This window comes from Pongo pygmaeus, chromosome 13 (genome assembly GCF_028885625.2).
Source record: "Pongo pygmaeus isolate AG05252 chromosome 13, NHGRI_mPonPyg2-v2.0_pri, whole genome shotgun sequence".
NCBI classification, from domain to species: Eukaryota; Metazoa; Chordata; class Mammalia; order Primates; family Hominidae; genus Pongo; species Pongo pygmaeus.
The window spans coordinates 104,975,363-105,002,441 of NC_072386.2; the positions used below are offsets into that span (position 1 = coordinate 104,975,363).

Genomic DNA, 27,079 nt, shown 5'->3' on the forward strand with positions numbered 1-27,079 from the left:
CCTCCAGGTTCCAAATCTAAAAAGCAGAGTATGCAGAAACATCGGGCAGGTGTCACCAACATGCTGACGGCAGAGAACCGGGCAGAAGTGGGGAGAGCTGGCTGCCCGGCTGCCAAGGGGCATCAGCCTGAGTTTCCATCATGCAAATTCAGGGTTATAGGGCTAACAAGGGAGGTCCTGGAGCCAGATCCCCATCCCAGCTCCACCACCTCCTTGTTGTGTGACCTTGGGCATTTAAGTGATGCCCTCTCTGAGCTTCAGTTTACTCATCTTTCAGTGAAGGATGGTATGGCACCTACCACGGAGACTGTTCAGGGATTCATTATGGTGGAACATAAAAAGTGCTTAGCAGGGTGCCCAGCCTAGAATACTCACTCAGTGGATATTGGCTGCCACCATTTCTCTTACCAGCACAACACCTGGGGCACCAGGATTCTTTGCTGCCTTCTGTCTCCCACTCCCACCCTCCTCATTCAACGTAATTTCCATGCAGAGCGTGATGCAGACACAAATCTAGGTGCTGGTGCTTGCTCTATCCATGGGTTGCCAGCACCTGGTGTTCGCCAAAGTGCCTGCAGTGCTCTAACAACAGCAAAGACTCACTGGGTCCTGGGGCACCCAGGGAGGGACGGGGCCACCCCCTCTGCCGCCATCAAAACAGCTCTCTCCAAACCCCGCTGCTCAAGGAAAATGAAAACACAAGCATGCTCAGGAGACATTTTGTAGTTTCTCCTTCCCGCATTTTTTTCTCTGACAGCAGAAGAGACAACATTATAGATTTTGAATCACAATAGGAAAAAATGATAACGCGAAGCCCGCAAAAATACACATTTGCTACATTTTTGTGCTTCTACTTTTGAGGAGGCCCATTTCAATACTCTAAAATGGCAACAACTTAGTCAAAATCTTATAAATTAGAGATGTCAGGTTTTGAAGAAGAAGGGAAGCAACTATCTAAGAACTCGATGGTTGAATCATAAAAGGAACAGAACAAACAAGAAGGATCCCAAGCCACTGTGTACAGTAGGTCAGACCAAAAGAGATCTGGAAGGACATGCCACCTGCTGACAGCTGTCACATCCTGGTAAATTATTTCTCTCTTCTACAACTAGCAAGTATTATTTTTGCAATTGGAAAACACAGTAAAGGTTTTAAAAAATATGTATTACGCTCTGCTAAGGGTGACTGCCAAAATCTGCCACTGTAAACTTACTATTTTCCCTTTATAATTATGAAGTACAGTGATAGAGATATTTTGAAACCACACACAGAAAATCCTTTTTCTGCATAAACTCATGCCCACTTTTTTTTTTTTTTTTTTTTTTGAGAGAGAGTCTGGCTCTGTTGCCCCGGCTGGAGTGCAGTGGCACCACCTCGGCTCACTGCAACCTCTGCCTCCCGGGTTCAAGCGATCCTCCTGCCTCAGCCTCCCGAGTAGCTGGGATTACCGGTACCCACCACCATGCCTGGCTAATTTTTGTATTTTTAGTAGAGATGGGGTTTCACCATGTTGGCCAGGCAGGTTTCAAACTCCTAACCTCAAGTGATCCACCCGCCTCGGCCTCCCAAACTGTTGGGATTACAGGCGTGAGCCCCTGCGCCTGGATTCTTGCCCACAGAAATGATTCCCAAAACGTAATGTTCTAAGGGTGATTTTCTATTCCCATGTTCCTTCTACGTTTATTAATGGGAAAGGAAAATTCCCATTCTTCCTTAAGGAAGAATTGTCCCTTCTCCCTCATTTATCTATTTATTCAGTTAATTATGTAATGACATTATTATGGCCTCATGGATGCTTATTTTATTCTCCTTTGCCTATAGGGAGTGCTTTTAGGTTGGCTTCTGTGCACATTTGATATGCTTATTTATTTGTTTACTTTGTAGCATATCTTTACTTTCTGGCACTAGAAATCCCAGGTTCACCTTGTCTGTTTCCCCTGCCCTAGACTTGGAATCCATCACTCCTACAAAGAGCCCTGGTTCCTTTTATTTGAAGAACAGTATTTAGAAACCAAGATCCAGGTGCTAGGTGTACCCATTTTTATTGGGGTGTCCCAGCTTACAGTTCCTTCTCAATGGATAGACTGAGGAACAGTAAATATGTTTAATGACTCATGCATGCACACATACCTATATCTGTATCTATTCATCTCTGTGTATACACACACACAGTATTTTTTTCTTTTGGTAAATGAGTCCACACTGATAAGGCTGATTCTAATCCCAGTATCAAACGGTTTATTCTATCTTTCCCCTTTCCTTACTTGTAACTTTTTCCCAGAGTAAGAAATCACCTAAAACATAGTTACATACTTTCTCCACCCTAGAAGAAACAAAGTCATTTCAGAATTCCTAATCCATATGCTTTTTTTTTTTTTTTTTTTTTATTGAGACAGTCTTGCTCTGTTACCCAGGCTGGAGTGCAGTGACGCGATCTCGGCTCACTGCAACCTCCACCTCCCGGGTTCAAGCGATTCTCCTGCCTCGGCCTCCAAGGAGCTGACACTACAGACGTGCGCCACCACACCTAGCTAATTTTTTTCTGTTTTTAGTAGAGACTGGGTCTCCTCATGCGGACCAGGCTGGTCTTAAACTCCCAACCTCAAGTGATTCGCCCACCTCAGCCTCCCAAAGTGCTGGGATTACAGACATGAGCCACCACACCTGGCCCCTAACCCATATGCTTTTGAGGAGGGAGAAAAATTCCCAACTGAAGTACAGTGTTTACATACGACTCTTCTTGGTTTCTGTCTTATAAGATCAGTTGAACCAATGTTTCCCAGCTACTTAAGTCGGTTCCTTTCTTCTCTGTCCCCTTGCAGTGTGGTTATGGAAATCATTTGTAAGAGTTCTGCTGTCTTCATTCATCTCAGTCTGCATTCTAGCTTCCTATGCCCCACACGTGCCCCCTTCCATATGCATCCCGGTTGAGTTTTACAAATTTATATAAGGTCACTCTGTGATGTACAGTTCTACGAATTTGACAAATGCAGAGTTATGCATCCACCACTGCAATTCCAACACAAAAGTTTCCTGGATCTTTTGCCCATTTGGAGATGTTTTTTTTTTTAGAGTTTTTTTTAACACATTCTCAATACAGACAGTCTCTGACTTATGATGGGTCAACTTACGATTTTTCAACTTCATGCGTTCAATAAAAACCATACTTCAAGTACCCATACAACCATTCTTTCACTTTCAATATAGTATTCAATAAATTATATGAGATATTCGATACTTCTTTATGAAACAGGCTTTGTGTTAGATGATTTTGCCCAACTGTAGACTAATGTAAGTGTTCTGATTTAAGGCAGGCTAGGCTCAGCTGTGATGTCTGGTAGATTAGGTGTGTTAAATGCATTTTTGATTTACAATATTTTCAACTTACTATAGGTTTATTGAGATACAACACCATCATAAGTTGAGGAGCATCTTTTCAAGTTCTCTGTTAGAAATGTGATTGGAAAATATTTTCTTTTTTTTTTTTTTTGAGACAGGGTCTTGCTCTGTTGCCCCAGCTGGAATGCAGTGGCATGATCATAGCTCACTGGAGCCTTGACCTCCTGGGCTCAAGTGATCCTCTCACCTCAGCCTTCCTAGTAGCTGAGACTAGAGGCATGCACCACCATATGTGGCTAATTTTTTTTGTATTTTGTACAGAAAGAGTTTTGTCATGTTGCCCAGGCTGGTCTTGAACTCCTGGGCTCAAGCAATCCGCCTCCCAAAGTGCTGGGATTACAGGCATGAGCCACTATGCCTGGCTGGAAAATATTTTCATTCTGTGGCTTGTCTTTGTATTCTCTTAAAAGTATCTTTACGTCTTTTCAGGCATGGTGGTGCATGCCTATAGTCCCGGCTACTTGGGAGGCTGATGTGGATCACCTGAGCTTCGGAAGTAAAGGCTTCAGTGAGCCGAGATCTAGCCGCTGCACTCCAGCCTGGGCAATGGGAGTGAGATCCTGTCTCAAAACAAACAAACAAACAAAAGTATCTTTTGCAGAGCAAGAATTTTTCATTTTAATAAAGTCTATTTTGTCAATCTTTTCTTTTATTGGCCATGTTTTGTCTAACCCAAGGTCACATAGATTTTGTATTATATATTCCTCTAACAGTATTATAGTTTTGCATTTTACATTTTAGTCCATGATTTGAGTTTTCATATAAAGTGTGAGACTGAGGTTCATTTGTTTGCATATAGACAGCCAATTGTTCTAGCACCATCTGCTGAAAGGACTACCCTTTCTCCAGTGAATTGCCTTTGCACTTTTGCCAAAAATCACTTGGGTATATTTGTGTGGGTTTATTTCTGGACTCTATTCTGTTCCACTGATCTACATACCAAGCCTTTCATTAACACTGCCCTATCTTGTTTACTGTAGCTTTACAGTAAGTCTGGAAGTCAGGTACAGAGTCCTCCAATTTGTTCTTATTTCAGAATTGTTTTGGCTCCTCTGGTTTCTCTGTATTTCCATAAAAAAAATTAGAATCAGCTTGTAAATACCTAAAAAAATATATAGCTTCCTGGGATTGGAATTGGAATTGTGTTGAATCTAGATCAAATTAGAAGATTTAACATCTTCATACTATTCAGTCTTGCAATCAATGAACACAGATCTCTCCATTTATTTAGGTTTTTTTTGGTTCTGTAATTGTCAGCCTGCAGAAACTACACATATTTTGTTAGCTATGTATACCTAAGTATTTTCAGCACCATTATAAATGGTACTGTTTTTATTAACTTTGGATTCCAGGTGTTCATTGCTAGAAATAGAATTGATTTTTATATGTTGACTTTTGTATCTTTTGACTTTGCTAAACTCATTTATTAGTTCTGGGAGGTTTATTGCAGAGTCTTTGAAATTTTCTATGCAGATGGTCAGAGTTTTATTTCTTCTTTTTGGATCTGTATGCCTTTTATTTCTTTTTCTTGACTTATTGCACTGACTACAATGTCTAGTATGATACTGAGTAGAACAGTTGAGAGAAAAATTTTGCCTTATTTCTATCTTAAAGAAAAGCATTGATTTTTCACCATGAAGTATGTTAGCTGTGGGATTTTCTGTGGATACTCTTCATCAGGTTTGATTCCTAGTTTGTTTAGAGAGCATCATGAATGGATGTTGAATTTTTAAAGTATTTTTCTGATCATATGGCTTTTCTCTTTTAATCTGTTAATTACATTGATTTTCAAATGTTGAAACAGCCTTGCATTCCTTGTATAAACACTCTTGGTTGTGATAAATTATCCCTTATAGAGATTGCTGAATTTGATTTGCCAATGTTTTGTGGAGGATATTTCCATTTGTGTTCATGAAGGATAGTGGTCTGGGTTTTCTTTTCTTATAATGTATCTAGTCTTAGTATTATATAAAGCTGGCTTCATAAAATGAGTTGGGAAGTCATTCATGAAAGTGTCTGGGCTTGAGTTTTTTTGGGGGAGATGATTTAACTATAAACTCCATTTTTTGGACATGTAGTATATAGGATATCTATAGGTTATCTATTTTTCTTTCTTGAGTGTTAGTAGTTAGCGTCTCTTAAGAAATTGGTCCATTCATCCAAGTTGTGGAATTTAAAGGCAGAGAGTTGCTTGTAAGGTGCCCTTATTATGTGAGTTTTTTTTTTTAACTGTCAGGAATTATATAAATATTAGGACATTATTTTTGTCACCTTCATTAGGACTACCATAAAATCAGCCATAATCACAGAACAAAATACACTTAAAGGATCCTTATTAAACAAATATTATATAGTAACTGATGTAGTTTGGATGTTTGTCCTCTCCAAATCTCATGTTGAAATGTGATCCCCAGTGTTGGAGGGGGCCTACTGGGAGGTGTTTGGGTCACGGGGGTGGACCCTTCATGATGGGCTTGGTGCCCTCCCAGAGGTAATGAGTGAGTTCTTGCTCTATTAGTTCATGTGAGAGCTGGTTGTTTAAAAGAGCCTGGGACCTCCCTTACTCCCTCTCTCACCTTGTGACACACCTGCTCCTGTTTCACCACGTGCCATGAGTAAAAGCTTCCTGAGGCCTCACCAGAAGCAGATGCCAGCACCATGCTCTTTGTACAGCCTGCAGAACCGTGAGCCAAGACACACCTCTTTTCTTTATAAATTACCCAGCCTCAGGTATTCCTTTATAGCAATGCAAAACAAACACAGTAACCACACCCCTTCCTCCATGAAGAAAAAGGAAGCAGGTGTGGAGAGTCTGTCAGGCTTGCTCTAGCCTCCCAGCAGAATTATCAGGATGGAATCAACAGACAAAGCCAAACTGCCTGATGGCAACGGGGCTCTATGCTGGGGGCCCAGAACTCTGGGCCCTTCTCTCAGCCAGTCCTTTCCTTCCTTCTGGCCCTCAGCATCCCCATGTGTGAAATGGAGGGTTGGCAGCTGAGATCTGTGAGTGTAGACTGATTCCCGCCATCTGCCCTCCATCAGGGAGGAGATGAAGATGGCACCTCATGTCCAGAGAGCACCTGTGATGAGCAAACCTCACTGTGGGCCAGGCTGCTACCCAGCCTCCTTTAGCCCAAAGGCAAGCATCTCTGAGAGACAGGGTCTGATTGCTCAATTCACAACCTAGGTGAGTGGGAAAACCACTCACACTTCTCAAACAAAAATGCCTGCTCTGTGCTGTGTTCAGGCCAGGATGCAAAGGAGATAGTGCTCAAGATAGGAGCTTTGGCGTCAAAAACACCTGGTTCAGGGCCTGCCTTCTCCACAGCCACTTCTTCAAGACAAGAACAATTTCCCGGATACCTACTATGTGCCAGGTGCTGTCTTGGGCAGGGGATATGATGTGTAAAGAACATTCATTCTTTACCTCATGTAGCTGTGATCTGGGAGAAGAGACATTCATTAAACAAGTGCTCCCAATTTACAGATGGGTTAAGAGTTTCAGCCGGGCATGGTGGCTCACACCTGTAATCCCAGCACTTTGGGAGGCCAAGGCGGGTAGATCACTTGAGGTCAGGAGTTTGAGACCAGCCTGGCCAACATGGTGAAATCCTGTTTCTACTAAAAATACAAAAAAAAAAAAAAAAATTAGCCAGGTGTGGTAGCAGGCACCTGTAATCCCAGCTACTCAGGAGGCTGAGGCAGGAGAATTGCTTGAACCTGGGGGGCGGAGGTTGCAGTGAGCTGAGATCATGCCACTACACTCCAGCCTGGGCAATAGAGCGAGATTTCATCTAAAAAAAAAAAAAAAAAAAAAACAGAGTTCCTACTTCCTAGAGCTGGGTAGAAAGAGATGACACATATAGATCACCTGCTGCCTGGTGCATACTTAGCACAGGGGTGCTGTCCAGAGACTCAGTCCAGAGAAGGCAGGTGGGGAGAATAGACTCTCGCAGAAGCCAGTACGTGGAGGGAGCAGCCCCAGCTCGGTTGGCTTCACCAATGAAGTTAATATGGTCAGGCTCCCGGCAAAGCCCAGCACCCGTGATAGACCTGTAGAGCAGCAGGTCATCCCCACAGTCACTGAAACATTGTTTCTGCACCAGACACTCGATGGGCCTTCATTAGGACTGCCATAAAATCAGCCATAATCACAGAACAAAATACATTTAAAGGATCCTTATTAAACAAATATTATATAGTAACTGATGTAGTTTGGATGTTTGTCCCCTCCGAATCTCATGTTGAAATGTGATCCCCAGTGTTGGAGGTGGGGCTGGGAGGTTACCGTAGCCACAAGCATAGCAGTGACCCCAAGATGGGGACATTCATGGGAACAGAGATCCTGTTCCAAGGAGCCTCAGCCAGGATGGCAGCTGGCCCCCAGGAGCAGAAATGAAATGTGCTCCCACCCCTGGGGAAGCTCAGGTGTGGAGGCCGTGGGCCAGGCAAGATCCAGGAACCACACTGGGCTTGGGAAGCTTGGTGATTTCTAAGAAGACTCAATGTCCTTTATTTCCTCTCTCTGCAGCCTTTTGATATTTGATCAAGTTAGGGTACTAGGAAGGTGGCAGAGCAAAGCGTATGACCTTTGGAGGGCCTTAAAAGGCCAGGTACTAGATCCCTGTGTAATCCCCGGGAAGCTACTGCACCTCTCTGAGCCTCAGTTGTTCATGTATTAAACAATGTTATTAATGTCTGCCACAGGGCTACCGGTAGGATGAAATAAAAGTGTATCTAACGTGTTGAGTACAGTGCCTGATTCATAATAACTGGTTAATAAATGGCAACTGCTATCATTATGATTAATTTCAAATGCTAGTCAATCTCAGTTGTCCTTAAAGGAACAAAGGAGGTTTTGTGGTCCATTCTTTGGTGGGGTCTGAAGCTGGGGGGCAGGTGCAAAGGAATAAGAGAGATCCGAAGATAAACTCTCAAAGGGGTGTTAGCCCCCACTGGTGGGGGTGGGAAGGCGCCAAGTTCCATGGGGCCTCCCCAGGGCAAATACTGGGAATCTGCCTGACCCCCCAAGTGCTTTTCCACTTAGGGCAGTGCTGTCCTGACACCCCCCGCCCCAGACTCAAACCAGGCCCTTCAGGAGCTAAGTGGGCTGAGCAGCTGGAAGCAAAGCAAAAGGCACATTTTCTCTCCAGGGAAGCTCTGCACAGCAGCAAGGAGCCCTATTTACAAATAAAACCTTTTCTTGGCTCCACTGCCCACATAGCCAAGCCCCTTTATTCCATTTCAATATGCCTAATTCCACTGAAAGTGCATTGGCAATAAACAGAATTAATCAGTCTTGGATGCCCAAGTGAGTGTAGGCAGGTGTTAGCATATCCAAGGGGCCTTGGAGGGGAAAGTACAATAAACGGCAGGAATATAAAATGCTTTACTGCGGAGGGGATTGAAGATAGAAAGGACTTTACTGAAGGCGGGCATTTTATGAGCAAATAAAGCCTTTGATTGCCTGCAACTGAGAGGCAAACTAAAGTGAGTGGAAACTTCTATGGAATATTTTTTCTCTGCCTTGTTTACGAATGGAAATCACTTTATTGTTGCTGTTTTTAAGATTATAAAAGGAATACTTGCTCCATTCAGATGCCGCCTAAGGACATAAACAAAGTGAAAATCATCCCTCATCTTACCACCTGAGATAACCAGTGTTGACACTGTGGTGTGCGTCCGGCATAGATGTTTCTCTATGCATATTTTTGCATTCATATAGAATACAGATGAAATCCTGTTAGCTATGTGGTTTTGCAGCCCGAGTTTTCCACTTAATAACAGCCCACGGACATCCTTCCACATTAATAACTGCAGATCTTGATCATCGTCTTTACACAGCTGCACAGTCTTGGGTGAATTACATCTCCCATGTGATCGGGCTGTTTCCTCAGCAGCATTGCCAAGGCATCTTCTCCCCACCTGGCTTTCCACGTTCAGCCACATGGGCCTTCCTCTGCACGCTGGAACACTTCTTTCCACTTCAGGGACTTGGCATTTGCTGTTCTTTCTGCCTGGAATTCTCACTTCCTCTTTCACATAATTAGTTTTGTTCTCTTTTAAATTTCAACCGAAATGCTTCCTCCTCCAGGAAGTCTTCCCAGATATCCAAGACCAGGGTTGGTCTCCCCGGGCATACACTCAATTGGTTCCATGTGCTTTGCCATCTTGGTATTATTACAATTGTAACTAAATACACAGTTGTGTAATTTGTTTTTGTTTTTCTTACTAGAATATAAGCTGAGGTGGTCAGAGACTGTGTCTGTCTTGCTCAGCTCAGAAGCTGCAAAGTACAGTGTTAGCTTATAGGAGTCATGAGTATATATACTCACAGACTAAATGGAAAGAGGAAAAGCAAGGGAGAGCCACAGACACGTGCTTACACGGAATGTCCACATCCTTCCACACAAAAGAGGGATCTATCAGCTGGTTACTGGTTTTGGCATCTCTTTGTAAATATGAAAACTATAGGTGAAACAGAGTGGAGTACATTCCTGGTGTCTGGGCACCCTCTTTGTGCTGGCTGCCAGGAAGCTCAGAGCCAAGTCTGTGTCCTGCCTGTAGCTGGGTCTGCAGCCCCACAGAGCAGGGTGTTCTGGAATATCACTCATCCAGGCTTCATCTCTTTTCCTGTCCGCCATTTTCCTTCTCCCCAATTTCCTCCACTCATTCAAAATTTTTGCTCTATGTAAAGAGAACTCTGCAACTTTTCAGACCAGGAAAATGTACAGATCTAGGAGAAGTCCTCGGAGATCATCTAGCCCAAGTGTCCAAGCAGGGAGACTGAGGCCCAGGGAGGGGAAGGACATGCCCACCTTCACACAGCTGGTCAGTGGAGGCCCCAGGGCTCCTGTCCTTCCCTGCTCAAGGCAACCCCAGGCTCTGTCAGGCCTCGGTTTAAATAACAGCTCTGATAACGGAAAGAATTTGATCTTGGGCAACTCAGTTTAAGTCTGTAAGTCTTGGTTTCTTCAGCTGTAAACCGAGGACTGAGAGGCACTATACCATAGTAGTTAAGAACGTGGACTTGGAGTTTGCTGGGGTGAGTTAAAATCTCAGCTCTAGCACTTAGCTGGGTGGTCTTGGACAAGTTGCTTAACATTGCTCCTAAATCTATTATCTATAAATCGGCAAGAAGAACATTCTTTTTTAAAATATATCACTGCAAAAATTGTGTAATAATGAATAAGAAATATTTAGCACAGTATGTGACATAGTAACTGCTCAATAAAAGGGTAACAGGATAATAAAAGACACCACCCATCAGTAATCAGAGAGACAGGGTGAGATGCCCAGTGCTCTCAGGCCAAGACCTAACGTGTTGTCTCTCTGGAACGCTCCCTCTCTCCCTTTCTCTTAACGTGGATTTAATCAGAGGGTACTTACCACCAACAACGTTATGTAAGCTGTTCATGCATTTATGTCACCAAGGACACTATGGCACCACACAACATCCTCTCAAGGAGGGACCAGAGGAAAACTGTTCTGAGGCCTCAGAAAGAGGAATAACTAGGCTTTTCAAACAAAGCTGGTCTGTTTTCCTCTTACAGACATCACTGACTTGCTTCACTCTCTGTGTTGGCTGCCAGGAAGCTCAGAGCCAAGTCTGTGTCCCGCTTGTAGCTGGGTCTGAACCCCCATGCAGCAGGTGTTCTGGGAAATCACTCATTCTGCTTCATCTCTTTTCCTCTGCCCCCATTTTCCTTCTCCCCAGTCTCCTCCACTTATTCAAAATCTTTACTCTGTGTTTAGAAACTGTCTCTAATCTTTACGTTTTTGGGGAAAATAAATGGCATTTAAACTTCATACAGACTAAATGCAATGTGGTATGCTGGATTACACTGGATCCTGGAACAGAAAAAAGACATGAGTGGAGAAACTGTGAATAACGCCTGTAGTTTGTTTAACAATATTGTACTGATGTTAGTTTCTTGGTCTTGACAAATATACCACGGTTATACATGATGTCAACATTAGAGGAAGCTGGGTGAAGGATAAACAGGAACTCTCGGCAACTTTTCACTAAGTCTAAAATTATTCCAACATAAATTTATTAAATAAAAATTCCATACAGAATATTATCAGATTATTTCCCCCTGGAGTCCCAACAAAGCTTTACTCCTACCTGCTAAAAGCAAAGCAAGCACCTAGATCTAACACGTTTCAGAATCAACTAGACCCGGCCGACACTGTGGAACATCTCCTACCCATCTGGCTGGCCTGGTTATGGGCACAGTTCTAGAACCAGACTCCTCATTCCTGGATGGGAATCCTGGCTTTCCCTCTCATTGGCTGTGCAACTCTCCGAGTCTCACCTACTGAGCCTGTAAAATGGTGCTCACCAAAGGGTAAATGCTTGAGGGGATGGATACCCCATTCTCCACGAAGTGATTATTACACACTGCATGCCTGTATCTAAACATCTCATGTATCCCACAAATGTACACACCTACTATGTACCCACAAAAATTAAAAATAAAAACATAAAATGGTGCTCACAATAGAACCTACTTTCACGGGAGTATCATGAGGTCAAACAAGTTAACGACATAAAGCACTTGGAAGAGCATCTGGGAAAGAAGACACATGATCCATGTAAATTACCATGTCTATAACAATGATGATAATGATGTTTGTCTGAGTCAATCTGAGCTGCTATAACAAAGTACCACAGACTGGGTGGCTTATAAGCAACAGAAATTTACGTCTCACAGTTTTGGAGGTTGGAAGTCCAAGATCAAGACGCCAGCAGGTTCAGTGTCTGGTGAGGGCCCACTTCCTGGTTCATAGACTGTGCCTTCTTACTGTGTCCTCACATGGTGGAAGGGGCGAGGCAGTTCTTGGAGCCTCTTTTATAAGGGCACTAATCCCATTCGTGGGGCTCCACCCTCACGACCTAATCACCTCCCAAAGGCCCCACCTCCTAATACTATCAGCTTGTGGGTAAGGATTTCAATGCATGAATTTTGGAGGAACACAACCTGTGGCAATGTTTACTATAATAATAATAATTCCCCATTTGATCTTTGCAATAACCCTGAGAAAGGAATGTTACCTATTATTATTATATAGTGAAGGGAAGCAAGGTTAAACAAGTTAATGATGTAAAACACTTGGAAGAGTAACTGGGAAAGAGGAAACATGGTAGATGTTAATGATTATGTCCATAATGATGATGATGATGATGATGATGATGATGTCTGTCTGTCCCTTTGGGCTGCTATAACAAAGTACCATAGACTAGGTAGCTTATAAACAACAGAAATTTATGTCTCACAGTTTTAGAGGCTGGGAAATCAAAGATCAAGATGCCAGCAGGTTCAGTGTCTGGTGAGGGCTTACTTAGTATTATTAACAGGAAAGGGAAGCCCAGACAGGTGGAGGGACTCTCCAAGATCACACAGCTATGAAAGCAAAAGCAGCAAAACTGGGACTTGAACCCAGTCTTCCCTACTGCAAACTCGGAGCTCTTCCCAAAATGCCTGTTTCCTAAGAGAACCTGACAGACATATCATCTCTGTACTCCAGGCTGTCTGCCATGACGTGGCTTGGTGGCCACATGTGACCTTTTCTTCTTGTCTGCATGGAAAATGAAATCTCCTGGTATCAGGGCATGCAAGGAAGGCCCTTTGTTACAAAGATACAACCTCATCATGTGCTTCATTCCCCTGGCTTTGCACACAGACTAGGCATCCATCTAGTCAGTCACCAACAGTCAGACACGCATGGTCCTTCGGCCAGCCACTCCCATGCTTCCCCTTTACCCATCCCTCTCTCTCACACTCCCCATGGCCTGGCTCAAGGGCCACCTGTGCCATGGTCACCACTCCATATCACTGCTGCTGTGGCATCCCTGGCATCAGGATTTAAACACATGGTGCTCTTTAATTTGGTGATTGGTGTCCTGGGTCCAGCATCCCCATGAGCAGTCTTGTCTGTCTGAGCAAGTTCCTGGGCTACCCTGCAGGGTGCTAAGTGAGGGCTTTGAAATTCAGACTGCCTAAGTTCAAAGTCTGCTCCGCAACCCACCAGTTGTGTGGCCTGGGACAAGTCAGTTTAACCTATGTCTCAGTTTCCCCAACTGGAAAATGTGGGTAGTAATACCCTACCCCTCAGGGTCACGTGAGGAGTCAACTAGATGACAGGTGAAAAGTGGATCACAGACGCTGGGCACACAATTAGCGCTCTTTAAAATGGGAGCCAGTAATATCATTTCGATAACTGCTGGTTGTCTGGATTGAATGCCAGGCCTGAAGCTGCCCAGGGCACCCCCAACCCAGCTTATCACTTTCTCTCCTCTTCCCTCTCCACGCATCGTCACAAACCCTGAAGCCAGGGCCACCACAGGCCATCAGCAGTGTTTGCAAAAAAGCAGCACGACAAGTTCGGGCTGGCCTGCTGCGTAGGCGGCCACCCCGCTGCTGTGAGCTGTGAATTTAGAGGTACAGCAGCCAGGGAGGGCTCCCCAGCTGGGACCAGTCCTCAAGGTGGGGTGCTGATTGCTCTGAGAATCAGCTGGAGGTCTATTTAATGCTGGAGGTCTATTCAAAATCAGCAGCAAAGAGCTCCATGCACAGAGTTTTCCCTCCCTCAGGCCCTCCTTCACCTTGAGCCCGCTGCCTTCTGCTTCAGAGCCTGGGTCCACGCCAGTGATGTAAATGCCAAGGCCATACTCAGCTCCCCCACGGATCGTGAGGCCCAGGGACCGGCCGTCCCCCAGCACCAGGTTCACCTGTCAGAGGGAGAGGATAACATTAGAGGGACTGGGGGAACCATACCTTCAGGGGACAGCAGGCTGCAGAGCCCCCTCTCGTACTTTGGAGAGCACATCTTATCCGGCTGGCAAGGAGGCCCAGGCCAAGGCCTGGAAGATACCCTAGAACATTCCAGTTCCTGCCCCAGCTCTGCCTCTGACTTGATGGGTGACCCTGAGGAAGCCCCTCACCCCCTCTTGGTCACAGCTGCAAGTGTAGTGGGGGAAAGGTGCTGAGGGAGATGGCCTCCGGGATCCCCTCAGGGCCAACACCTGGGACCACTCAGACGCTTCACTCATGTTCTTCACGCCACAGTGGCCACGTTCACCTGAGGCTTCAGTCAGGGGGTGAGTGTTCGTGCCCTGGGGTCTCAATTAGGCTCCATCTGCCCTCCTTAGGATCAAGGCTCAGGCCAGGTCAGGGCAGCCACCACCCTGCTTCCCCAGGGGTCTCCTGCCACCTCAGGGGTCTCCTGTCACCTCATGAGTCTCCCGTCACCTCAGGGGTCTGCCTCCCCAGGGGTCTCCTATCATCTCAGGGGTCTCCTGTCACCCCAGGGGTCTCCTGTCACCTCAGGGGCCTCCTGCCTCCCCAAGGGTCTCCTGTCACCCCAGGGTTCTCCTGTCACCTCAGGGGTCTCCTGCCTCCCCAGGGCTCTCCTGACACCTCAGGGGTCTCCTGTCACCTCAGGGGTCTCCTGCCTCCCCAGGGGTCTGTCACCCCGGGGGTCTCCTGTCACTTCAGGGGTCTCCTGCCTCCCCAGGGGTCACCTGTCACCTCAGGGGTCTCCTGTCACCCCAGGGGTCTCCTGTCACCTCAGGAGTCTCCTGTCACCCCAAGGATCTCTTATCACCTCAGGGGTCTCCTGTCACCTAAGGGTCTCCTGTCACTTCGGGAGTCTCCTATTTCTCCTGGGGTCTCCTGCCTCCCCAGGGGTCTCCTATCACCTGGGGGGTCTATTTCTCCTGACGTCTGCTGTCTCCCCGGGGGACTTCTGCTCTGCCATCCATCCTGAAGGACCATGATGGTCCCTGGCTCTACATACATAGGGTGCACCCACTAAATGCAGTCCCAGTGCTGGGGCTTGGAGATGAGACAGACACAGTCCTGCTCGTGAGGGGCCCACAGTCTAGTGGTACAGACAGTCAACAGGACTTCACGGTACAGTGCGAGCAGCGCGTGACAAAGTGGCTCGAGGGCCACATGGGTGCAGAGAAGGGGCAATGGTCCTGACTGGCGTGGGGGGTGCTTCCTGGAGAAAAGTGGTGTCTCTGATGAGACAGGAGGGTGAGCGAGAGTCAGCCGGTGGGGGGGAAGGGAAAATGGAACATTCCAGAATATGGGACAGCTCAGGTCAGTGCTCAGGAGAGCAAGCCCCGCCCAGGAGGAGGTGAGTCACAGTGGCCACAGCAGGTGCTGGGGGACAGGGTGGGGCTCGCGAGGACAGGCAAGGGATGGCTGCGGGCAGATTCTAGAACGGTTCCTAATCCATGAGGGAAGCTGCAGGAACGTGCAGGTTAAGTGTGTCTCCGGTATGAAAGACGGATTCATGGAAAAGAAAGCAGGGGACCAGAATAGCTGAAACCTAGCCCAAAGAGACGAGAAACACCTGGCCACAAGACCCAGTGACAGGTAAGGGATCCAAAGAGAGCACAGTGTGACTGCCCACGGGACAGGGAGTGGTGGGGGAACCTTCAGGCACCAGGAAAGACACATTTCATTAGGGAAAGCCATCCAACCAGATTTCTATTTCGGAAGTTATTCATCCAAGAGTTATCAAGTGTTCTGTGCCCTTTAAATGTGTTATCTCATTGAATTCTTCAACCACCTTGGGCAGAGGTGGTGAAGAAGAGAGACTCAAGTCCCAGCTTCCCAGGGGAGGGCACAGCTGTGTGACCTTGAGCAAGTTACTTAACCTCTCTGTGCCTCAGCCTCCTCACCTGAAAATGAGGATACAATAATATCTGTCTGTCTTGTAAGGTTACCACGAAGAGGATCAAATTAAGAGACAAGTGAGAGCATGTGGCTACTCTCTGGCCCCTAGCAGATGCTCAGTAAGTATTAGCTACTGTTGGTTCTGTTGCGCACATGACGAGTCTTGTTGGGAAACCTGACAATGTCACACAGTCGCAGCCAACTCGTGGCCAAGTCAGACCTGGGTTCTGCCCACCTCTGGAACTCCGAACTCTTTAATTTGCTGCTTCTCTCTGGGACCCTATCTGGGACCACCGCTTGGGAACAAAAAGCGGTGGCTTTGCTCCTGTTGGTTGCCAAATGATGTCAGGAAAGAGTCCAATAGACAGTGACTCTCCAGGGTTTGGTTCCAAGATGGCAGACTCTGCGGTATGTCAGGGTGGTCTATCCCATGTAGGACGGTGCCAGGAGGGCACTGCTCTGTGGGATGGACCCAGCTGCCTTAGTCCAGGACCAGCCCCAGTTTGCTCCTCAGACAGAATGACCACATTAGCAAGGAGGGCTCTGGTGAGGCCCACAGGGCTCTGCAGGGAGCAAGCAGGAGACCCACATGCAGCCACTGGGTAGACAGATATTCTGGAAACAGCAGGCTCTGCGGACACTTGAGGTCAGACTTGGGAACAGTAACTCTGCCCCCATGATCTGACCCATCCTGCCCGTGCTGTGCCAGCTCCAAGGCTTGAGCAGATCTGAGGGGACCTGAGTTCAAGGCCCACCCTGGTCCCTTGTCACAGGCAGCTCTGCATATTTGGGAGGAAACCGCATGGTGGTTAATGCACGTTCAGGCTCCAGAGCCAGACTGCCAACTTGCTAGGTGTGTGGCCCCGGCCAAGTTGCTTCACCTCTCTGTGCCTCAGTTTCCTCATCCAGAAAATGGGGAAACCAGTCACGCTCACTTCCTTGGGCTGCTATGAGGGATGAATGGGTCCATTTGTGTAGAGTGCGTAGGGTCATGGCTGGTACAGGGAAGCACTAGAAAACAGTGGCTGTCGTTATCCTCACAGCGGCATCTCAGCCAAGCCAACAGGTATGACCTGGAAAGCATGCGTGGCCTTCCTCAGGGGAGATGATGACTGTGGGCTGCTATGCAGGCTGGGACGACCACGTGGACATGAGCCAGGCTGGAGTTCCAACTAAACGCTTTCGAGCCTGGAGTCTGCGCTAGGCCTTGTGCTGGGTCCCTCCAGAAGCTCAGGAGTCACCGGGTGGTAAGAGAATGCTGAGAGAAAAGAACAAGGCCACCCAGGACGGGACACTGCACCCCCTCCAGGACCAAGGCGCTCCTCCTCAGGGCAGCGAGTCTCTCCTCAAGAACTGCCCTAGGCCAAGGGAGCACCTCACCAGGGTCACACCCCTCCCTGGAGGCAGCTCTGTGGCTAGTAGCTGATGGGGGTGGGTAAAAGCCAGCCCCTGCCTCAATTCTGGACACCTCTGCAGGGCCATCCCAGCTCCAGAGCTCCCTGTGGGACCTGCCGAGATCCGTGCTGAGACGGCACTTGCAGCCCCACCCTGTGTCCCTCACTCCTTTGCCAGTGTTGACCCCAAGGCACTGCTGCCACTGTAACAAATCACCACAGTCAGAGCCTAAGAGCAACACAGATTTGTTATCTGACAGTTTGGGAGGTTGGAAGTATAAAGTGTGCCAAAAGTACCACACTCCTCCCAGAGGCTCCGGAGGCGAACCTGCTTCCTTGCCTCTTCCAGCTTCTAGGGGCCGCCTGCATTCCTTGGTTCACGGCCCCATCCTCCATCTTCAAGGCTGGCAGCACGGCATCTTCCGATCAGCTGCTCTCTGCTTTTAGCATCACGTCTCCCTTTCTCTGACCTCTTGATTCCATCTTACAAGGACCCCTGTGATGACACGGGGCCCACCCAGACAATCGCCCATGTCAAGACCATCACATACTCACATCTGCAACATCCCTTTTGCTATATAAGGGTTCCACTCACAGGTTCCAGAGAGGAGGAGGTGGATATCTTCAGACTTGAGGATACTCTTACAAACCTTTTTCAGGCAAATCTTGGTCTCAGAGTCTATTCCCAGGAGCCCAGCCAAAGGCAGAGCTCCCCAGAAATATGACCAATGAGACTTAAAGGCTGGGGCAGGGTGGGGAGGCAGCCAGGGACAGAAGAGGGAAGATGCCATTCCAGGAGCAACAGCATGTGCTAAGCCCACACACAGCATGGTGCGCAGCTCCGTAGAGTCACCACACAGGTCCTGTATGGCCACAGTGTGGCAGGAGAGTGGGGGAAATGGCTGAGATTCACCTCACTGGTGAGGGTGCCATGAGCCAGGCTAAAAGAGGCTGGGCTATGAGCAAGACAGTGACAGGCTCCAAAGTGGACTCCAGGAAGACTCCTGGAAACGGGAAGCAGGAGAGGGGTGACTTTCTAGAGATCCCCCATGAGAAGTGGTGTGTCTTACGATGGTGTTGATGTAGGAGGAAGGTGGGGTTCAGATCAGGGACAGAACAGAGAGGCTGGCTGAGGACACAGTAGGCATCTCCTGCCTTGATCCCCACTCCTGCCACGACTGGCAGAGCCCCCTCCTCCATGCTGCACCTTAAGGCCTTGGAACACGCCAGGCCCGGCCTGGGGTCTACACACCCAGGATCTAGCCCAGCTCCTTGGGTGACCTGCAGGCAGTCCCCCGCCCCACCCCACCCCACCGCCGCCCCCACCCCGGGGCCCTTCCAGCTCCAGGACATGAAGATCCCAGTAGGGAGAGAGCCAAGAGGAGCTTGGGCGTCTTTGCAGCCAAGCCCAGGAACACGCAGATGGCAGCCCGTGTCTGCAGCAGCCCACTCTGAATACTAAGGATGAAAACAAACCTCCCCACCTCCCCGCCACCTCCCCATAAATTCTTTACATCAGAATAAAATGAGTCTTTATCACAGAACTGTAATAACAGTTCTATCAAGCACAGGGTAATCTGCCTCAATCACTTGCTGAAAATTCAACCAGCATTTGGCACGAATCGGAATTCATCTATGGGAAAGCAAACGACGCTGTGAGAAGCAGCCTGGCCCAGTGAAAATAACACCACTACTGCTAATAATATTAATAGAATAATAACTCATAAAATTGGTCACCAAATGTACTGTTTCCTATGTCCCAGGCACCGTGCTCAGCACTTTACACGCATTACCTCATTGAATCCTCACTCCTCCTCTATGGTGTTGTTGTTATCTCCACTTTCCAGATGAGGAAACTGAGGCTCAACTCTCACTGAGGGGTGAAATGATGGGGCTAAGATTCACATGCCCAGCTGCTTGGCCTGCCTGCAGTGCCTGGGCATTTAACCAATGCACCACACTGCCTCTCACCGGCCTGAGTTCAAGTCTTGGTTCTGCCCCTCACTCTTGGGCACCCTTGGGAAAAGCCCTGTTGCTTCTCGGATCTTCAGTTGCCCAGTCTATGAAATGAGAATTGTGCAACCTGCCTGGGGCCAGCACTGCCTGTAGCCAAGTCAGCAGCCATCTCCCTTCCTGCCTTGCCACGGAGCCTCAACTATGTCCAAGAGGCAGCCAGAGCAGCTCCAGGAGATGACACCAGGCTAGGTTATCCATTCCCCTATACCAGGAACTGGAATGGATGTAGGTAATTCTGGGCCAGTTTTGGCCAAGAGGCATGGTGGCAGATGTCTGCTAGGGGATTCTGGATAAGATTCTCTACTCTGAAAAGACAGGAACACAGGAAGAGAAGGGCCTCCTGCTCCCTCCACCCACTCTGCTTTGGGCACGGTTGTGAGAGGCTGTGACGGCAGGAGCAGTGGCTGCCACCTTGCAGCTGTGAAGCAATGAGCCCAAGGCAAGAGCCAACAACAGTAAGGAGAGACTCACTCCCTAACAAACCAGAGCTGGGGCTGCCCAGCCCTACACCTCTGAAGAGAACAGTGAACACCTGAATGTGTGTGCTCCTATAATCCAGGCTTTCTGTGATCCACAGCCAAAAACACCCCTAACTGATAGCGCCGTCCAGGGCTGTTGTGAGGATGAGGATGCGTGGGCTCCCAACTTCCACCCTTGCTCCTGCCATCTACCCTCCATCCAGTAGCCTGGACAGTCTGGCCGGAATCTCATATGCACCAGGTCCCTCCTCTGCTCAAAGCTCTGCCATGGCACCCATCTGACTCAGAGGAAAGTCCCCAGACTCGGCCATGTCCTCAGAGTTGCCCATGCCTGCTGCCTCACTCCTCTGTAATCCCACAGGTCTCACTGCTGCTCCTCAAGAGGCCCTGCTCTCCTGCCTGAGGCTTCTAGCCGCCTGGAGCACTCTGCCCAGACAGGATGGATCCGTGTACAATCACTTCCTCATCAGCTTCAGATCCTTTCTTCTGTCACCTTCTTAGTGAAGCCTTCCCTGCCCCTTCTCTAACCCTGCCCCGCGCATACACCACCCTCCCATGCCTGTTCCTTGCTCGGTTCTCCCTCATTTTACAAAAGACTGTATATTGTTCCTTTTCATGCCCCTCACGGTCCCCCCACAACACACTAGAGCGTCAGCCCTTGACAGTGGCCAAGGTGTTGTCTGCTCTTTGTCTGTTCACTGCTGTATCCCCAGTATGCACAGCAGGCCCATTATAGGTACTTGGTACATATTTTGGGGGAAAATATTAGTACCTAGTCAGCATTTAGTAACTGATGGTTGTTGCTGGAATTCATTACTATGTCCAGGCACTGTGCTCTGTGCTTATGAGCCTTGATTATTAATCCTTGAAACAGCCTCACATGGCTGGCATGGCCATCCTCCAATCATGGATGGGGAAGCTTAAGTGACTCATCCAAGGTTAAGTGGCTTGCCCAAGGTCACACAGTCAGGAAGTTTCAAAAACAAGCTTCAAACCCAGTGCTGCTGAGCCCAAAGCCCCTGCTCCTTGTGTTCCAGGCTTGTAGCAGCCTGAGCAGAAGGGCAGGTCCCATCTTGTTTCTGTGGCTGCTGGAGACACATGAGCTTGGCGGAGCGGCTGCTTCTGCTGCAGCAGGGTCTAACTGCTCACTGCAGAGTGGGGGCCGTGGGACAGGGACACTGCAGTGGAATAAGACTTAGGAGGTTCTCAATAAAGCTCATGGGCAAATGACCAGGGAGGGGTGAGAGGGGCATCTGAGTTCTACAAACAGCTGTTCCTGCCCGCATCATTCCCCCGAGCAGATTCCAGATGCTGACCAAGATGACTGGTGCTGTGTGCAGGCAGGCTCTGCTGTCTCTCCTGGATGGAGCCACCACTGTGACTGTGAGAGGGCCAGACCCAGGGGACACTGAAGGGACCAGGCATAAGCCTGAGATGTGAGCCTGACCTGTCCCAGCCACTCTCTAGCTGTATGACCTGGGATAATTCATGCAGGCTCTCCAGGCCTCCATTTTCATATCTGGAAAATCGGAATAATGACACTATCTGTAAATATTTTATAGGACTGGCCTGCCAGTCAAATGATTCTACAAAACCACAGTGAAATCTGAAAACTGCAGTGAAGAGATAAGCCCGTGGGAAGCTGTGCTTCCATCACTCTGGATACTGGTTCATCGCGACATTAACAACCCCATCTCTAATAAATATGGGTGACAGAAGTGTTAAGTGTGGTATGTGGAAGCAACAGAAGCAGGAAACGCAGGCCGCCTTCTGAAAGCCCATCTGTGAGTTTCTGTTGGATGCTCTGCAAAGGCCCCAGGCTGAGCCATGACACCTTCACAGTCAGAAATCAAAAACAGGTAACCAGTCCTGCAGCTCAGACTGGATCCTCTAGCCTGTAGGAGGCACAGAGGAGAAGGGAAGGCGCCTGCCACAGAGGAGAGTCTGGAAACATCATGCTTATTCCCTCCACCCCAAAGACCCCACGGCAATACACTCGCTCTCCCATTCCCGATGCAGCCTCCTCCCCTGGGTCTTCCTTCCTTCTCTCCTGCCACCCCGGCCCTGTAAGCTGATTCAAGCCATCCTCCATTTCAAGCCATTTCAAAGAAATGAATTCACCCCACTCAACTCAGGAACAATCTCATCCTGAATATGTACACAGGAGGGAGTACTGGAACCTTCCCCCAAGGTTCATTTTCCACCTTTGAAGTTCACCTTGACTAAAACAAGAAACATCATTACTGACTCCAGAAGTTCTTTGTGTTTTTACTTAGCCACTCTCACCCCTCTTGAAAACGAGCTTTGCACACCTTGCTTTTCATGGTCTTGCTAAAGGTCTTTGCATACCTGAAACTGATTTTGCCCTTCTTCCCTCACCAGCTAAGAGAATGCCCAGCAAGTCTCTGTTGTCTACAGAAAAAAAGTGTCCCCCACCCACACACATTCCCAGCCCAGCATCTCAGCCTGCAGGAGCTAACTCCATTCTACTTCTCCAACCTTGTTTCACAGCCAAAGGAATAGCTTAGGACCTGTCTTGCTCTCTCTAACCTCTGGATATTGTCACGCTGTTCCCTCTGTCTGGGTCACCCTTCCCTTCCACTGCCACATGTCCAAACCTAAAATGCTGCCTCCTCCAGGAAGCCTTCCCCAATTTCTCTGGTGGGCAGGACCTCCCTTCTCTGCACACTACAGCACTCTCCCTGTCCCTTTCAGAAGACATGTATCACATTTATACCTCACAGAATGTGCCAGAACAAGTCCTGTGCCACAAACTTGCCTCTTCACACTGGGGAGGTGAAATAGGGGAATGGTTAGGATCAAGAGCTTAAAAAGACGCAGAATTGACCTTGCCCCTGAACACCGCCATGTCCCTGCTGTGACCTTCAGCACTGTCATCACGTTGCTAAGGCATCGCATAAAGTCCCAAAGTAAAGACAGATCAGGAAAAAACTCATACTACCTCACACCCACAAGGACAGCTACTCTCAAAACAACAGAATAACAGGTGCTGGCCAGGATGTGGAGGAAGAAGAACTCTAGTGCACTGTTGGTGGGAATGTAACATGGTGCAGACACTAGGGAAAACAGTATGGTGGTTCCTCCAAAAATTAAAAATACAACTACCATATGCTCCAGCAAGTCCACTTTGGGGTATATAACCAAAAAAATTAAAAGCAAGAGGCAGAACCAAGGTTTGAACCCAGGCAGCCTGGGACCCAAGGTCTTACCATCCCTGCCACACTGAGGCTATCCCACTTAGCCCCCCCCCATGACAAATTGATTCTAGTTTATGAGAGCTACAGAGGCTGCAGGTTAGAACAACATGAGAAGCCATACAGGGAGCACTCTGCACCCTGCCCCGTTCACTTCTGAGGATTTGACAGTGATTTAAGAGCAGCCACGTCTGACTCCCTGAGCACTACATCTGTTCTTCCCTCTGTACTTTGTCTTCAGCCTCACGGGACAGGTCTCATACCATGGCACAGAGAAGGACACTCCTGAAAAGGGCTATAAAGCTATAACCAGCTCCAGAGGACAGCATAAGGATTTTCAGGGTAACCTGGCTACATGTGTGATTTTTATGCCACTATTGCCCTGAGAACCCACTTCCTGAGAGGTATACTTCCTCTGTGGAGGTTATGGTTACAAGTCCAAGAGTCTGGCCGTGGCTTTTTCGACTATCAGAAGATGGGACCAGGCTGCTGGAGAGAAGAGAATCAGACCCCACCAGGCCCCTTACCCAGGATCCAGCAGCCAGGGATCCAGAGACATTAGCCCATGCCCCTTCCCAATAGGGAAATGGGGTTTCCACGCTGCAGCAGGAAGAGGAGGAACAGGGAGGAGGGTAGATGCGCCAGTCTGGGGCTGTGGAATCTGGGACGGCCTCTCTCTGGGATGGTTCAGGGTGTCTCCTGCCTCTTTCGGTATCTGGGTCCTCCCTGGAGTATGATTCATGCGGCCTCCACCTCTGCATTATTTTATTCTTGAGACAGGAGCTCACTCAGTTGCTCAGGCTAGAGTACAATGGGGCAATCACAGCTCGCTGAAGCCTGAACCTCCTGGGCTCAGGTGATCCTCCCATCTCAGCCTCCCAAGTAGCTGGGACCACAGACACATGCCATCATACCCGGCTAATTTTTTTTTAAATACTTGTAGAGACAGGGTCTCGCTACGTTGCCCAGGCTGATCTCAAACTCCTGGGCTCAAGCAATCCTCCTGCCTCAGCCTCCCAAAGAGCTGGGATTACAGGTGTGAGCCACTGTGCCCGGCCTCACATTCTTATATGAGTTACTCTGAGACTCCCAGAGGCACCTTACCTAACCCCCACCCTCCCATTTGCTCAATCCTTGCAGATGCTGGCCTCAGTCTTACTTCAGGGCCTTTGCACATGCTGTCCTTGCTGCTTGGGATTTTCAGTCCCTGAATGGCACATGGCAGCTCTTTCTCACTCTCTAGGTCTCAGCTCGGAAGCCATCTCCTCAGAGAAGTCCTCCCTGATCATCTCATCCAAAACAGCCCGTCTCTCCCTGGCACTTTCTACCTGGCTCCTGATTTCACTTCCTCCCATCAGTTTGCACTGTCTTATCTTGCTCACTGGTGCTCATTTTGGGATTATTGTCTCACTCTTCCCACCACCTCCAAACTCTGGATGCTTCCCAAGAGCAGGGCCCCAGTGCTCTTGTCCACTCCCATAACATCGTCAGGCACCCAGGTGCTCAGCAAACACTGGGAGACTTATTGGCTGGGTCGTGGTTGCCACAACGCTGAGCCTCAGGTTCCTCATCTGCAAAATGGGGATGACGACACCTACCTCCCAGTGTGGCAGCAAGGAGGACTCAGGAAGACACTGTGAGCACAGGGCTAGGCACACAAGGGCTCTCCATCAATGATAAGCTCAACTCACCCCATGCCCTGCACAGAAAAGGGACTGAGAAAAAGATAAAACAAGTTCTGTGCCCAACACTAGACAGCTGCCCTTGATCATGGCTCAATAACCACTGGCAGCATTCTCTCAAGATTGTCAGAGAACAAGTTCCCTGGTGGGGAGGCGGTACGAGCCCACCCAGCCCTGGCAACCTTGACGCGGCCCGGGCTGCTGTGGTGCATACCAACCAACTACCTGCTGCCGCTCGCCTCCAATAGAAGCTGCTGTGATCTCTGCCGCGTCCTGCATATTGACGTTTGAGCAAAGAACACAAAACACATTAAATAAATGTTACAGTCTTATCGCCAGGAAAAGGAGAGCTGAGAAAGAGTCTCCAGAGGCATGGCGCTTGGCCCGGAGCCCCAAGCCATGTGGCCTCCTGGCAGTCAGTGTCAAGGTCCTACACACCAGGGAGCTGCCTGCAGGAGCCACGTTCTTGGTTCCAGGAGTAACCAAGGGATGCAATGCAAACAGCACCCAGAGAGAAGGGTAAGACATCAGGGACCATTTCAGCCTTCCTGTGTTTCAAGAAACTGTCCAGGTCTGAGGGGAGGAGGGCTCCATAGGGGACGTCTATTGGTGTTCCTGCCCCCTTCTGCAAGTTAGAACACCCCACAGTGCTTTGGGCAACCATCCCTCTCCCACTGGCTACAGTCTTGGTGGTCTTGTCAATCAAAGTCCCTAGACATCCCTGCCAGCCCATGAGATGCTTCCTCATTGGGAATCTTCAGGGAAAGGACACTAAGAACGGAATGGTGGACATTCCCCTCCTGCAGGCTGCACCCTGAGGTTCTTGGCTTCTATTCTGGGACTGCCCCTATCCTTCCAGAACATCCCTGCTCTGTAAAATGGCCAGGGCTGGTTTCTGTTACTTACGCCCAAGACCCACACTGCACAAGATTCCCTGTGGAGCAGCAATCCTGGCCACATTCCTGGCAGCTATGTGTGGCCATGCACCTGGGTCTAGGCCAGTGGGAAGTTTGGTGATCTTGAAATTGAAGAGATGCCTCTCTTCCCCTTTCCTGGGAGGTAGAAAGGGGACCTGATGTGGCCCAGCTTCAACCACACGAAGGGGCAACCCCCTGGGGGATGGAAGATGGCGGGAATCTGGGTCCCAGGATAAGTCCTGGAGCAGAACTGTCCCCCAGATGAGACTGTCCCTCTATTCTGTTATATGATGGAGAAAAAAAAAACCTCTCATTTAAATCACTGTATTCAGTTGGGCATGGTGGTGCACACCTGTAATCCCAGCTACTCAGGAGGCTGAGGCACAAGAATTGCTTGAACCCTGGAGGCAGAGGTTGCAGCGAGCCAAGATCGCGTAACTGCATTCCAGCCTGGGCAACAGAGTGAGACTCTGTCTCCAAATAAATAAATAAACCAATCAATAAATAAATCACAGTATTTGAGCTCTTTTATTGTGGCAGCTTAGCCTGTATCATAACATACACTACACAGGTCAAAAAGAAAAGCAAAGAAAAAACACCACCCTTCAGTACGGACTTGAGGGAAGACAGAGCCTGGACAGAACCAGCCTCTTCTTGCAGCCTCCAAGCAGCTTTGCTGTTCTGGGTTTGTAGGGAGAATATGGTGTCTGAGAGGCTGGCCTCCGTTCCCCACCCCACCTACCTTTTTCTCATCCCCTCCTTGCAGGAGGTGCAGGGTGCTCCTCCGGTCACCCTCCTGCTGCCTCAGGGCACCACCGTGGGGCTGGGGCAGGCCCGAGGGCGGGGAGATGCTGCGGCCCTGCGGGTCCACCCAGGTGTAGATGTGGTTGGTGATGTAGCCCCCGGGGATGCGCCCTGCTGAGTACACAGACAGCACCAGCTTCTTGGAGCCCTTCAGAGCCTAGGGAGAGAGCGATACACAGGTTAGAGGAAGGGAGGTGCCAGGGGTGTGGAGGAACACCCTCCCCTGGCCCAGACCTTGGTTTTTCTCAGAAGCCCCATGCGGAAGAAGAGGCCAGCCCCAAAGTCCCTTTCCTTCTCTAGCCCTCGATTTTGTCCTATGAAAACAAGAACATCTGTCCCACCCCTATCCTGAAGTGGTCCAAATACAAGAAATATGATCTCTTAGGATACCTCTGCAGAGGAGTTCACATTGCAGGCCTGACACTGTTATCCTCAGGAAGGCTCGTTTGCAAGGCTGGCTTTGGCTGGCATCTCGGAACTT

General features: G+C 48.7%; 1 protein-coding gene and 1 long non-coding RNA gene across 5 annotated transcripts in view; one reads left to right on the forward strand and one right to left on the reverse strand.

Moving 5' to 3' along the window:
* Positions 1-27,079, reverse strand: part of WHRN (whirlin) — a 106,658-nt gene that overhangs the window by 50,095 nt on the left and 29,484 nt on the right. For all 4 annotated transcript variants that reach the window (XM_054501815.1, XM_054501814.1, XM_054501813.1 and 1 more), the window contains exons 2-3: positions 26,537-26,755; positions 14,009-14,134 (exon numbers count right to left, since the gene is read on the reverse strand). In XM_054501815.1, the coding sequence (XP_054357790.1) occupies positions 14,009-14,134; positions 26,537-26,755 (345 nt within the window). The remainder of the gene's footprint in view (positions 1-14,008; positions 14,135-26,536; positions 26,756-27,079) is intronic.
* On the forward strand, positions 15,584-17,193 carry LOC129044144 (uncharacterized). Its single transcript, XR_008504617.2, has 3 exons — positions 15,584-15,788; positions 16,137-16,210; positions 17,135-17,193. It is a non-coding gene; the product is annotated as an uncharacterized LOC129044144 (long non-coding RNA).